The sequence below is a fragment of the Centruroides vittatus genome, unplaced genomic scaffold (genome assembly GCF_030686945.1).
Source record: "Centruroides vittatus isolate TY-2023 unplaced genomic scaffold, ASM3068694v2 contig_347, whole genome shotgun sequence".
Classification (NCBI taxonomy): domain Eukaryota; kingdom Metazoa; phylum Arthropoda; class Arachnida; order Scorpiones; family Buthidae; genus Centruroides; species Centruroides vittatus.
In genome coordinates this window covers 1,816,544-1,830,953 of record NW_027122171.1, presented here as the reverse complement: position 1 = coordinate 1,830,953, position 14,410 = coordinate 1,816,544, and the positions used below count along the sequence as shown (strand labels likewise).

The 14,410-nt window shown below is 34.3% G+C and overlaps 1 protein-coding gene across 1 annotated transcript; it reads left to right on the top strand.

Annotated features, from left to right (window-relative positions):
• Positions 1 to 5,683: 5,683 nt before the first annotated feature.
• LOC136974349 (KRAB-A domain-containing protein 2-like) lies at positions 5,684 to 6,145 on the top strand. The gene has a single exon (XM_067269203.1). It carries the CDS (start codon positions 5,684 to 5,686, stop codon positions 6,143 to 6,145), a length of 462 nt encoding a protein of 153 aa, XP_067125304.1.
• Positions 6,146 to 14,410: the final 8,265 nt, after the last annotated feature.

Here is a 14,410-nt window from a genome sequence, read left to right as displayed (position 1 = left end):
AACCTGCTGCTATTTTAAGAAAGAACAATACCGTTTTATTTAATTCACAAAAATATAGACAAAAAGAATTAGGTTAAGTGGCAAGCAACATCGCGACAGAATGTAAATTTTTTTCACGGAAATTTAATTATAGGTTCAAGGGATAAAAAAGGTTAAAAAAACACTGGTATAAATTCTTTTATAATAAATATTATCATAGATTTCAAAATACAAAATATATAAAAATTGCAATTTAGTTACTAATTTCTCATTTATCTTTCATACCTTCAAACAGAACAAATTTTTTAAAAAATTTCACGGGGATATTTTTAATTAAAATTTTGCTCGTTAGATTGATTTAAAAGAAATTTATATTAATGGTGCCAATTCCTCTTTAAAATTTTCGCATGATTTAATCTCACACCCGATTTCGTTGCATTTATTTAGCATTAAACCAAGCTGTTCGATAGTTTTTATGCATACACTGCATTTTCGTTTTATTTTTAAGATGTTTTCGATTCAATTATATATAAGAATTATTATACTCCCGGTTTTCGACGGAGGTTCGCATATAGTTAATACGGCCTCCTACCTGAGCTTTCTACATCTGGTCTAGGGTTTCATCTATTCCGTTCTCGAAATTAAGAAAAGACAGACAGACGGACGACAGCGGAAATTTATAAGTCTACAATTTTTTCAAATTGTAGTTCAATAAATTGAAATCCAATCGTCAATTCGTCATCTCTTCCATTATCTAGGATTGTTTGTTTGTTTGTTTGTTTTGTTAAGGTAGGGCAACGCAACACTTGGGCACTTGCCTAGGGGATGCATTCCGGGAGGTCTTTTTAAGGGTAACTGGCCCCTATTCAGGTGGAGAAAACCCGAAAAACTTCACGTGACCAGCCCATCCTGGCGAGGAGCGAACCCATCACCGAACTCCCAGTGTTCAAGGAACGGAACTGCTTGGCCACTGATGGACCATCTAGGGATTGACTCCTCCAAATTTGCAGATATATATATATATTCTAAATATATATATCTATTATATATATATCCTAATTAGCTTGCTGTTTTGTAAGCTAGAGTTGCTTTTTCACTATTTATATCTGGTTAATTTTGGGTCTTTTTTCTTTGTTCTTTTATCCATTTTGGCAAAAATGGATAGAAGAGAACAAGTCACAAAGTTCACTATGCTTGACTATATGTAAGCATCTTTTTAGTTATCCGTTTCCTTTATAACATTAAATATTTTAATGTTTCTAAAAAAATGTTTAATATTTAACAAATCACTTGTATGAAAATATTTCGACTATTTTTTTTCTTAACTAACTTCTTTTTTTATCTTATTTATTCAGTTGTATTCGATTTATTAAGCAATTTTACAATAAATAAATTCATTTTTTAAAACAGAAAAAAAATTAAATACACTAAGAAAAAAAAATGATTGCGTGCAATTTAACCATTAAACATTTTTCCAATCATTCAAAATTTATAAAGTAAAACAGTTAATTCAACTGAACGGAAAGTTTACTTATGTGTATATATAAAAATTCTTCGTGTATTTATCAAATATGATAAAATATTTTAGAAATTCTCTTACTTAAATATGAAAAATAACTTTAATGTCATTCTATCTTCGTCTATGTCATGGGGCGAAATTTTTGCACATATTTTTTTATGCATATCGAATATTTCACTATAGATAAAATATATATTTATTCGTTTTAAATGTGTTTATTACAATTATATAAAATCCCGATAACATTTAAAATTTTGCATTAATTTAAGAATCTAGATATTAACTTTGGTTCAGATCGGTTTAAGAATAAAGATTTGTATAAAGGACAAACCAACAAACCAACCTTTAAATTATTTTATATATATATAGGTTAAAGAATACTTTTAATTCTATCTTCTGAAAATAAAAAATTTATTTCGAAAGATAATTTACAAAATATTATCTAATTAATTTTTATACTATGTCAACAAGTATAAATGTGTATTATTTCGTTTTCTTTTCATATAATGAGACATTGATTCTTTGCAGTTATTTTTATCATTAGGTAAAGGGAAATTTTCGTGATTCGGGTGAAACTCCCTTTGATTTAACTTTTAGAAATAGGAGAAAAAATTAATCTCTTGTAAAAATTAGAAATAAAAATTCATAAGAATACTGTATTAACCACCTGTACTTATTTAGTGTTACAAAAAGAGATCGTTAGACCAATTTCTAATTAAAAATAATATTAAGAACTAGAATAAATAAATAAATATATGTTTTTTTTAGTTCTAAATATATGTACTCGTACATATATATATATAGAGCTGATTATATCAGTGATTCCCAACTTCTCTATACTCTAGTAGTATACGGTGGACACCAATACTTGACATTGAAGATCTGCATTTTTTATTTAAAAATATGCAGATAATATTAAAATATAGAGAAACGATTAGCACTTTAAACTATGTTTTTAAAATTTTATAGCACATTCCTATATCTAAATAATCAATGGTAGGTAAGGAGAAAATTCTATCCAAAACTATGAGAAGTTCAAGGCACGTGTCTTCAGAACCGCTGCTTTAAAAATCGTAACTAAAGTTTAAAAAATCTAGCAGAGTTGCGCAACTTTCCTGGCTGTTATAAGATTACTAGCTGACCCGGCAAACGTTGTTTTGCCATATAAATTATTTCTAGGTAATTTCTAGCCGACCCGGCCACGCGTTGTTGTGGCTCAAAATGTATCTATTATAAATGTATAACACTTCTCCCGTGGGGAAAATTTCAAAAAATCCCTTCTTAGTGTACATTCTTTTGACGTACCCTATTAAAACGCAATCAAAAACGCATCTAAAATAGTATAATAAAAGCCGAGTTCTTTACAGTAAGCCTTAATCCCGTCACTTTTCCCGCTGGGGAATATCGAAAAATCCCTTTTTAGTGTATATTCTGTTGACGTAACCTATTAAAACGCAATTAAAAACGCAAAAAACCGCATGTAAAATAGTATAATAGAAGCAGAATTCTTCACGGTAAGACTTAATCTCGTCCATCTCCCCCCACTGGGGGGAATTTCGACATGTATATTATATAAAAACACGTGCGTATTCGAATGCAACGTTGTGTCAAAATTTCAAAGGAATCGGTAGGAACAAACGAACGTTATATTTTATTTATATAGATAGAAGATAGAAAATGATCTGCTTCAGTCCATTCTCACAGAAAAGCAGAATGCCTCACAGAAAAGCAAACTTAGGTCGTCGGAAGTTAGCGCCATCTGTTGGACATAAAAGCCTTAATCCATATGTAAATATATTTTTGAAAGGGGGAAACAGTGTAGGGGTATGAAAAATAGATAGTAGCCGATTTTCAGACCTACTGAATATGCATATAAAATTTGGTGAAAATCGGTAAAGCCGTTTCGGAGGAGTACGGTAACAAAAATTGTGACACGAGAATTTTATATATAAGATATTTAAAAAATAACTTTTATATTATTAATCATAATAAATAAATAAGATTGTGTGTGGCGCCATCTGTTAAGAGGTTTTGTTATTAAAAGTTTCTATATTTTTAATTATTATAAAACGGGAAAAGACTTAATTTGGGGGTAGATATAAGTTTTATTTAAAAAAAAACTGCAAATGCTGACAAGTACAATCTTCATTAAGTTGGACCACACGCAAAATATGACACGTGACCGCCCTATATTTCCTCATCCCCTCGACCTTTCACAAACAAAATTTAATAAAATGATTTAATGAAGATTTTAGTGATGATTAACATTTACGCTTTTTTTTATTCCTACCCCAAAATTAAGCTTTTTGCTATTTTATAGTAATTAAAAATATAAGAAATTTATTATAATAAATCTCAACAGATGACGCCACAAACAATGTTACTTATTTTGCTTAATAATATGAGTTATTTTTTAAGTAAAAACCCATAACAGCCTGAAAAGTTACGCAACTCGTTGCTGGATATATATATATATATATATATATATATATATATATATATATATATATATCCATATATATATATATATATATATATATATATTTTTTTTTTTTTTTTTTTTTGGGTTGTAGAAGTCTCAAAATATGGAGATTTGCAAAAATCTCAGAGGGTCAAAATTGACACGATTCAGTACTTTCCCTTATGTATACATAACAGCTGAAAAAGTAAAAACCTCAATAAAAACTATAAAATGATTAATATATTCACATAAAGCTTTGAATTTTTATAAGTTTATTGATGCTTATTTGTATGCCCGATTTTTATATTTATTAATTATATCTTTATAGGGAGTCACTGCTGTGACTCTTCGCTAAGTGAAAAACTCACTGACTGACTACATATACAGGAATCAGAGTTTTTGATTTTGGGGGTCGATTTCTCTGCCCCCAAACACCTGAAGTAATTCCAAATATTTCATTCGAAAGAAAATTGTTTTCTTGGATAGTGTGCAAAATTTCAAGATTTTCTATAGAGCGGTTTCCAAAATATAAACAATTTAAAAGTGCAAAAACCGTCATAAAATAAACTTGGCGCTTGGAAGCGGTACCCACAAGATTTTTACCTGTATTTATCTTACATTTCGTCTTTAAGCGCCAATCTTATTTTACAAAACTTAGTAAATAACGAAGCCCAATCATAAAGTGGCACTTTGATTGAATTACAGTATATAGAGTCAGCATAAAAATGGCCCAGTGAAGTTAGTAGGATTGTTTTCCTGGGACTGTATCGTATGGTGATTAACAATCTTAATGATATATTAATCCTAGTTAAAAGTAGAATCGGAAATGATCACAAACAAATTTACTAACGAGGGGACGGCATGGCGTTGAGGTCACCCATTTTGATCAAACTCGGCGAGGATATAGTGAATTTGTAATAACTGACATGTGCCAAGCAGTAAGAGGCAAGACTCGAAATTAAAAGAGATTAATTGAAAATTGCATAATTACTTAAAACCTTTAGAAAACAAACTTGATTAACGTTTAACAACACTTTTCTGTCACCAACTAATTTGAAGAAGAATCATCACATTTGAAAATATCAAAGCGTAATGTTTTCTCCTACTGCCTTTGCAATTCCGAAATTAACGAAGAACCCTTGGTTGCAATTAGATCTTGATTTTGAAGGATGCTTTCATAATACATAAAAGCATCTTTTAAACGTAATTTTGCAACATTGTCGTGCAGTCTTCTTTAGAATAAATTTCTATGATAGCGATGTTACCTCGAGATATCGAAGCCATCCTTTCGTTCTTTAGCCAACGAAGATGCAATTATAGAAACATTTCGATTAAACGATGACTGTTGCCAGAGTCAGTACAGTGCGTATTTAATGAATATGTTGCTGTAAATGCTCGAACTATGGTAAATTCTAAGATTTTCCAGTAAAACCTAAGATTTACAACTCTTTGTGGTAAAAGTTCGAAATGTTCGAAAAAGTTCGAAAAGTTCGAAAAAGTTCTGAGATCATCGTTAATTTCGAACTTTTACCAGCATTTACTCGGTATATCTTAGGTTTTACCTCAGAGACATGGTAAATGTTGAAAAAATAGTCTCCGCTACCCGCACCGCACCGCTCCGCCGCCTTCACTCGCCACATTCCATTGTTTGACACGTTAGAACGCGTACGTTAATTTTAATCTTGTTTGAGATTTAGCTGTATAAAAGTTATTTATGAATCAAGATGAGTGTGAAACGGAGATTTTATGAAATAATGGACGAGCTCGTGGCAAGCAAGAAAGATAATAACTTTTATCTCAATACGGACAAATATGCAAAGTGTTTGGAGGAAGTAAAAGCTGCAAAGAATATGAAAAAGAAACTAGCTGTTCATTACAGGCATATAAAGCGTTACGACATTTTGAATGTAGGCGGCGAAGAAAAACTAATTGCGCCTATGAAGGAGGAGAATGGAGAAATAAGTTATTACATTTGTTACGATGACTTATTCAACATTCTCAAAGAAACGCATGTTGCTGTTGGCCACGGTGGAAGGACACGGATGCTTAAGGAATGTAACCGCAAGTATAAAAATGTAACAGTTGAGGCTACTATGATATATTTGAAGTTATGTCAACCTTGCCAAAAGAAACAGAAGACTTTGAAAAGGGCATTGTCGTCAGACCTATACTTCACGGTGAAATGAACTCACGCTATCACGTTGATCTAATAGATCTACAAACTACCTCAGATGGAAATTATAAATTCATTTTAGTTTACCAAGACCATCTTACCGAATTTGTGATCCTTCGTGCGCTTCAAACTAAACACGCCGTAGAAGTTGCATACCATCTTTTGGACATTTTCACCACTTTTGGAGCGACAAGCATCCTTCATTCCGATAATGGTCGAGAATTCTTTAACCGAGTTATTGAGAGTTTATGCTCCATGTGGCCGGATGTAAAAATCGTACATGGAAAGGCAAGACATAGCCAAAGTCAAGGATCAGTGGAGCATGCTAATCAAGACAGAAAATATGTTGAGCACATGGATGGAAACCAATCAGATATCAAAGTGGTCAAAGGTTTAAGATTCATCCAGGCGATGAAAATAGAGCATATCACGAGGGAATCAAATGTTCCCCCTACGAAGCAATGTTTGGTTGTCCAATGAAAATGGGCCTTGCAATTTCAGCAATCCCTAGTGATATGATTAGAGTTATAAAATCTGAAGAAGATTTAGAGAAGTTGATGCATTCGCATGACAATGCGGAACAAAATAATGACGTTGAAAATGCAATCAAACAGGACAAGGAAGAAAGCATTGTTGAAAATGAGTCAGAAGGGGATATAGACAATAACACTGTCAACGATAAAACACAAGAAGATGAAATGATTATTACTGAGAAGATGAAGGCGAAGCAAATAACCGATGATTCCAATGTAACGATTCAGAAAGATACCAATTCAGAGACAGAAAACACGATTGAGTCTCAGGAAGTTCTTGTAACTATAGAGCCAATACCAAAAAAGATAGAATCTGTAGTGACTATAAGAAACCACGCAAAATTGAGTTTGGAGAAACAACCTAAAAAAATGAAAGTCACGTCTGTTGACAAATATCCAAATATGAAAATTGGCCAAAATGTAAGACTGAAAGTGCCTGAAATTGACAAAGCTAAAACCGACCCGAAAAGCGTAATTGCAGCAAATGTAAAGGACAACGAGTTTTACCAACTAGGTACCAAAATTAGAGTACTAAAGCAGCTTTATACACAATATCAATTTACCTCATGCCCCAATAACTTTATCAAGATAGAAGAACTTGTTAAAGATAAAGAAGTGAGTCTTTGAGAAGTTGTTGGAAAATTGTCTTTGACCGGAGGACAAGGTTTCAGGAAATGCAACTGCCTAAAAAAATGTGTAACGAAGAAGTGCGTTTGCAAGTCATCGGGATTACTTTGTAATTCTAAATGCCATGATAGCTCTCTCTGTTGTAACAAATAAAATCCTTTTTTTACTTTTATTAAATGACAATGAATACCAAATGATTAGAAAAAATACTGTGATTACTGATTAGCTTAACCAGTGTAAGGTATTACATTATTTTTGACAAGTTTAATTTAATTTTTGTTATGATAAAAAAAGTATTTTTAAACTGTTTTACTAGTTATTACTAAATAGAACTTAGTAAGTTGACTGTTTATAATAATTACAATAAATGATTATTAAAATACTCATTTATTTGATTTTTTGATTATTAAAATACTCATTTATTTGATTTTTTGATTATTAAAATACTCATTTCCAAAACCAACATTTACTAACTGTTTTTAGTAAAACCTAGCATATACCAAATTCTAATGGTAAAAGCCTGGAAAATCATCTCACTTTATAAAAATCTATAAACTACCTTACATCGTAATAATCCTTACAACTATAAAAATCCTTACATTTACCAACGTTAGTTGGTAATTGTAAGGATTTTTATAGATTTTTATAGATTTACAAAGATTTACAAATAAAACCTAGGATTTACCAATATACGGGCTTTTACAGTAATAAATATACAGAAAATGTTTTCTTTTTAAATAAATAATAGAAATTCTAAAGGTTTTAATTTACTGCGCAATTTTCAACTTTCAAGATGCACTATAACCTCGCCGAGTTTTGTCAAAATCGGTGACTCCAACGTCAGACAACTACAGTACATAATGGTCCTCATAGTTATATATGTTAGGCTCAAAGACCGAAATCGCTCATTCAGTGAAAAAACGACCACAACGCGTTGTGGCTAACTCAAAACGGCCACAAAGCAAAATTCGTGTCATGGCTTTCATGATATTTGACCACTACGCGTTGTGATGATTAAGAAAAGCCATAACGCGTTCTGAACGTTAGCTAATGCAACCACGATACGAAGGATAGGTTGTAACTTATCAACGAGCGCATTGCAAACACTTGCAGAGTTTGTATTGTGTTCATTCTTGACCAGTGTCGCCGTTTCTAGGGAATTACGCTTTTCTAGAGTAATTTCAACTTCTCAGATTAATTTTTCGGATAGTCTTATATTTAGGGTAAATCTAGGGTAAAATTACCCTGTTTCTGATGCTATTACTCATCGCTCCACAAGTTTCGCTAGAAAAAGTTTTAGCCTGAAACCTTTCTGTTTTTCCCTATAACTGGAGGCAGGGCCGGATTTACATAAGGACATTTGGGGCCGGTGCCCAGGGCCCCCACAAAACAGGGGCCCCCACAAAACTATGTTTAAAGATAATTTTTTTTCCTACTACTGCGACAGCCTAGTGTAGCCTAATCATGAGGGCCACATGCAATGAAAACCAAACCCGAGAAAAAACCTATGAAACAGAAAATTTCGGGAAAAAAATTTTACATAGATATTTTTCAATTAAATTAAAATAATTAGTTTTACACAATAAAATATATGTATGTTTACAATAACCTTTTTTAAATGAAATTTACAACTTCCTAGTTGAAATCTAGTTGAAAGTACAGTATTTTGTGTAAATTTTCTAAATCATCAAATTTGCCTACTCTTAAAGGTGGGCCCCACCGAATTTGTGCCCAGGGCCCCTGCATTGGTAAATCCGGCCCTGTTCATAATAGCATATCTTAAGGTAGGTTTGTTCTTCCACGGCAGCTTCTACCATCAACAGAGTAATACGTTTGTAAATTTTCTAAAAATTAACTTCTTCTTCTTAGTACGGTTTCATATGGAGATTATAGCCTTTGCGGCTCAAAAATTAACTTTTCGAGCTGCTTTCAAATTTACATAAGCCACTACTTCCCTCGACAAAAGTATGAGGTAGTCCTATCGTCCGATCGTACGGTAGGTGAATTAAAAATAATTTATTTAGTGTTATTAAACATCCTATAAATACTTTTAAACAGTTTAATTTGTTTATTTAATTTTGCTGGTAACCCTCGATGTTAAATGTAGCCGCCATTTTTTCAACAAATTTCGCGTGAGTCAATGCGCAACGTTCACTGAATCACGTGATGTTGTGAACGAGCGCCGCAAGGTCTTTTACTTGGACTTACAAACATCAAACGTGTACTTCTGCTTGCCGTACAAGTTTAACGTTTGTACTTGCGCCTCAACCTCTCTATTGTTTGTAAATACTTTAATAATCATTATTTTAATAAAATACGTCATAACTTTAACCACAAACACAAAAAATAAAGAAGTTTAAACCGATCGTCTACTCGCCATTCTAGACTTAGAAAACGTCATTATCGATCGTATAGAATTGCCAGATGACGGCGGACTTCCGTCCGCCGTTCACGTTTTGGGCTGAATACGTGCACCTCAGCTTATTATATCCATTATTGAAAAATAAACACCCATATTTGGTTTGTTAACTGTACACATACTTTGCTTTTTGTCCAGTACATCAACTGACAAAGCTTATGGCTTGGATATAACGAACTACCTCGAGATTTGAAGAACGTAAACGTTTTCTCTGGTGCATCGTCTTGAGGTTTTGCTGTCAATATATTTTCATTCATCACAACCAAATAATGGCAGTAGAGAATAAACAATGTAACCTCCTAAATAGTGTAGAATAAACTTAAATGTTTTTGGTGCAAAATATTCATAATCTAATAATTCACTATCAATATGATCTCCATAGGACAGGCTCGGATTACAAAGCAAATTTTGTAATGTTCTTCCAGTTGTACATCGAAGTGTTTATCTTGCAAATCTAATGATTAATTGTATAATGTATCTTTATCAATCTTAATGTATTTATAAGGGAAGGTGGGCTACAGAAAGATAATTAAGATTTTAGATATTTACTGCTCAACAAAGCCATGGTTATGTATACAATAAAAAGTTGTTTAGATCCTAATAAAAAGACATTACAGTTACAATGGCTACAGTGTATTCTACGTAGCTTGCTCTTCAATGTGATAAAAGTTTAATGTTGTTGTTTGGAGCTATAGGATACAATAAGGTTACGACTATGCAGATACGAGCGAGCGAGAAGAGATAAATATCAAACCCTGCCAGATATGTGCGAGAACCAGAAACTTGCTCTCGCCAACGAGATTTTTTGTTTTTCCATGGTTTTCATTTGCGAGAACTATCGCTCGCAACCTCGCGCGCGCTACTATAGTCGCATCCTAAATCTTTTCTATTCCTTCAAGATTAGATAACAAATATATTATCTTTGGTATTATGTTTTCGTGAGCTCCACCTAATGGTTTTTCATTTGTTGTTAGACATTGCGTTGATTGTTTTTGAGGTACAGACTTACTAATGTACTGTACAGTACATAGCACAGTTACATGACATAGATATGTTTTTGTAAAATTACGGCAAACACAACACTTGAGCGACCTGCCTAGGGGGCTTTCCGGGGTCTTTATAAGAGTAACTGGCCTCTATTCGGGCATTACAGACATGGAGAAAACACGGATAATCGTCCACCTCCATCGTTCGGGTGAGGCGCGAACCCACCACCGAACACCCAATGTTCAGCGAACGAAACCGCTTGGCCACTGGTGGGCCACTTTGATGGATATGCATCTGACGTAAATGCCCTGCGATATCGTGAAATTTCTACTTTCTCTCCATTTATAACATGAGAGTAGATTTTTAAAATATATTTACTTGTAAAATGTACGTCACAAACGTAACATTTACTTGTTAGCATCTTGTCGTCTCGCGGAATGCATCGCATCCACGCTTCAATCTTATCGCTAGGAACACAGAAGAAATGTCTCTTCTCGTTTGATGACATATCCTGCCTTGCATCCTGGCACAAAACATGCTGGCATTTTTACGTAGCGTAGGAAAAATAACTACAGTCGACTCCGCATAAGTCGACACCCGGATAACTCGTCACTCGTCGGTTACGTAGTCAATTTTTTGTGGTCCCGGCCGACTTACATAGACATTAATGTTATTAACCTTAAAAAACTCGGTTTACTCAACATCGTTTAACTCGCCACCACTGGATAAATCAACATACTTTTTTGTTTCACTTTTTAGAATTCTGATAAGTCGACTCCCCCCCCCCGAAAAATGAGTTCACACCACACAACTTATTGTACAGTGTGGACTCATTTTTTCAGGAGGGGAGTCGACTTATCAGACGTCAAAAAAGTGTGAAACAGAAAAAGTATGTTGATTTATCCAGTGGTGACGAGTTAAACGATGTCGAGAAAACCGAGTTTTTTAACATTAACAGTGGCGTGCCGTCATTGGAAGCGGTGGATGCGCCGCTTCCCTTGTATTTTCTAAAATATAAATTCATATTGGGCGATTATTTTCATATTTGAACGTACAGGAGGGTCTAATGATGTGTTCACTTGTTTATAATCGATCAGCGCAAATCGCAACCGTCAATCTCGTAACGGTCAAATCGTAACGGTCAACTCTTTGATAACAGGTGCGTGTCTGGGAATTGTAACGGATAAGTTACGGCGGCGCTGATCGATTATAAACAAGTGAACACATCATTAGACCCTCCTGTACTTTCAATCAATTAAAATTAATATTTTATTATAACCACATTTTGTATTTTATTACAAATTTCTATACTATGTGTATTCTAAATTTCTATACATGTGAAAAAAACCCGATAAGATTGCTATTGTATATTCGAATATCAGCGGAGGAATGGAAGCGCTGTGTTGTCGAAACCGGATCAGCTTCCAAGCAGCCAGATTATAGGCATTGGCGCATGCATTTTACAGAGCACCAACCTGTTTAGCCGGTGGAAGCTACACAGGGTACGGAGCTATCTGACTAAATGAATTGTTTTAGATTTAAAAAGTAAAGAGCATTCAATGTTATTTTTATGTACGTTTTTTTTGCAAAGTTATATTTGATTATAATTTTCTTTTAGTTATACTGTAATTATATTGACAGATTTTCAAACAAAATCTTTAAAATTTTCATCACTTTTACATGTTAATAATTTTAATATTATAAAAAACAATTTTTCCAAGCGTGTTTTAATTCTTTGAATTAAGTAAATTTTATGGGAAATTTTTTTATTTATCTAAATTACGTAGCGAATCGCAATATTTATATTCGTGTCCGGACTGTATTGACAAGTAACTCTTAGACATATAAAGTATTATAATTAATGACGATCCGAACAAAGACGTGCTAAAAGAATTATATGATTTAATATCATTAATTTTTACGGTACCATCTACCGATGGGCCTGCTGAGCGAAATTTTTCGACCTGGAAGCAAATTCATACATTGGCCAGGAACACTCACTCGGTCAGAGGAAAAATTGTCGTCGCTATTTTGATTGAAAGAGAGCTTTCAAATACATTGATGGAGTCGACGACCAGCGACTTTTATGATAAAGTAATTAACGACTTTGCGGAAAAAATCGCCGAATAAAGTTAGTTTATAAAAAATTAAAAAAACAAGTTTTTCTATTATTGTTTGTATCATATCAATTTGTATTATTTATATTTTAGAACTAAAATACATAAATTGTTTATTTTTGCCATTTCCAGTATTTGTTTAAAACTTTTATGGAAATGTCATGTACCGAACAGGTCTGACCCGTCACGAAAGACGCGAAAAACGGTTAATTTAGAGAAAAATTTATTAGTTTAAAAAAACAGGTAAAAATCGTTTGTTGTCGAACACCCATTGTTTATATCAAACTGCCAGGCAGAAACCATAAATCGCGAGAAGAAAGTCGTCCTATGATCGGTGGAAGATCGAATTCGTCTTCGATTTTGACTTTTCTCGCACTCCAGATAAGTCTCGTTACGCTTAGTAACCAGGGACCAACCACTCGGAAAGCGTGATTGAGGGAGAATGACCAATCAAATGGACGAAAGAAAGAACGGAGATTAATATAATCCCTGACAATCGAGGACACCCGGCGCTTGGTTAACGTTCCGAATAACCATAACGCCGTGTGTCAACGCGCAAAAAAAAAAAAAAAAAAAAAAAAAATCAGTTTCTTGTCTATTTGCCAACCTGTAACCCGTGCCACTTCGGACTTACAAGTTAGACTGTGTCCCCGACGCCAACGGACGAAGTCTCCCAGTGCCTTACAGACTTGTCAACACCAATGTTCCGGGGCCACCTTCGATCGACCTTCAAAGAACCACATCGACGCCCAGGACGTCCGAACGGTTGATTGTCCTAAAGCAAACTATTTTGTGTACATAGTGTATGTTTATTTTATGTTAAAATAAACGGTTTTTGTCAGATACTTGTGGTTTTTGTCTTCCGCCACCACACATGTACGAATGGACCCTACCTCATAAAGCAAACTCTTGCCCTGCCCCACCAAATGGCACCACAGGGTTAGAAGAGACTATGCCTTAATCATGGGCTTGGTCTCATACCATATGGTAGTCTTGGACATCTTTTTGTTGGACCACCGGGTACTTCTTTTGGGCTCCCATCCGTTCCCTTAGGTCCAACGCTCTAACTTTGGCATAACTTTTGTATATATGCAGCTTGTACTGCATTTTAGCTTTGCTCTGTCGTTTAGCTCACTTATTTCATACCTTACAACGTTCAGACATCAGACAGCGGGGTACTCCTCCCTACAAGAAGGAAGCACCCTGCCCAGTGCGTCCACTGAGCTTATAGATCAAGTAGATTAATTACCCTTACCATCAATTCCTTTAGTCTCTTTAGGTTTCCTTTACTAGCTGCCAGCGTTCTAAGCACTTGTTCAGGGGCATACTCCAGTTGACCTGGTCGGCCCCTAGGCGGAAGTCCTTAGTTAGAGGACAGTCAAGCACATAGTGTCTCGCGTCTCCGCGAGGACACCCACAGGAGCAGCTACCATCTCCTTGTCCGAACTTGAACTAGAAGTGGGGAAACCTCCCGTGTCCGGTCAATATTTGCGTTTTACACCAGCACAAGCTCACTGAGGTAAGGCTAACGTTAGGCACGAAGGCGTAGGTTGGCCTACCTACCACACTCTGAGTCCAGCTCTCTTGCCAGTGTT

Bases quoted from the DNA above. Each gene is read 5' to 3' on its own strand.
- LOC136974349 (XM_067269203.1), top strand. From the start codon at position 5,684: ATGAGTGTGAAACGGAGATTTTATGAAATAATGGACGAGCTCGTGGCA.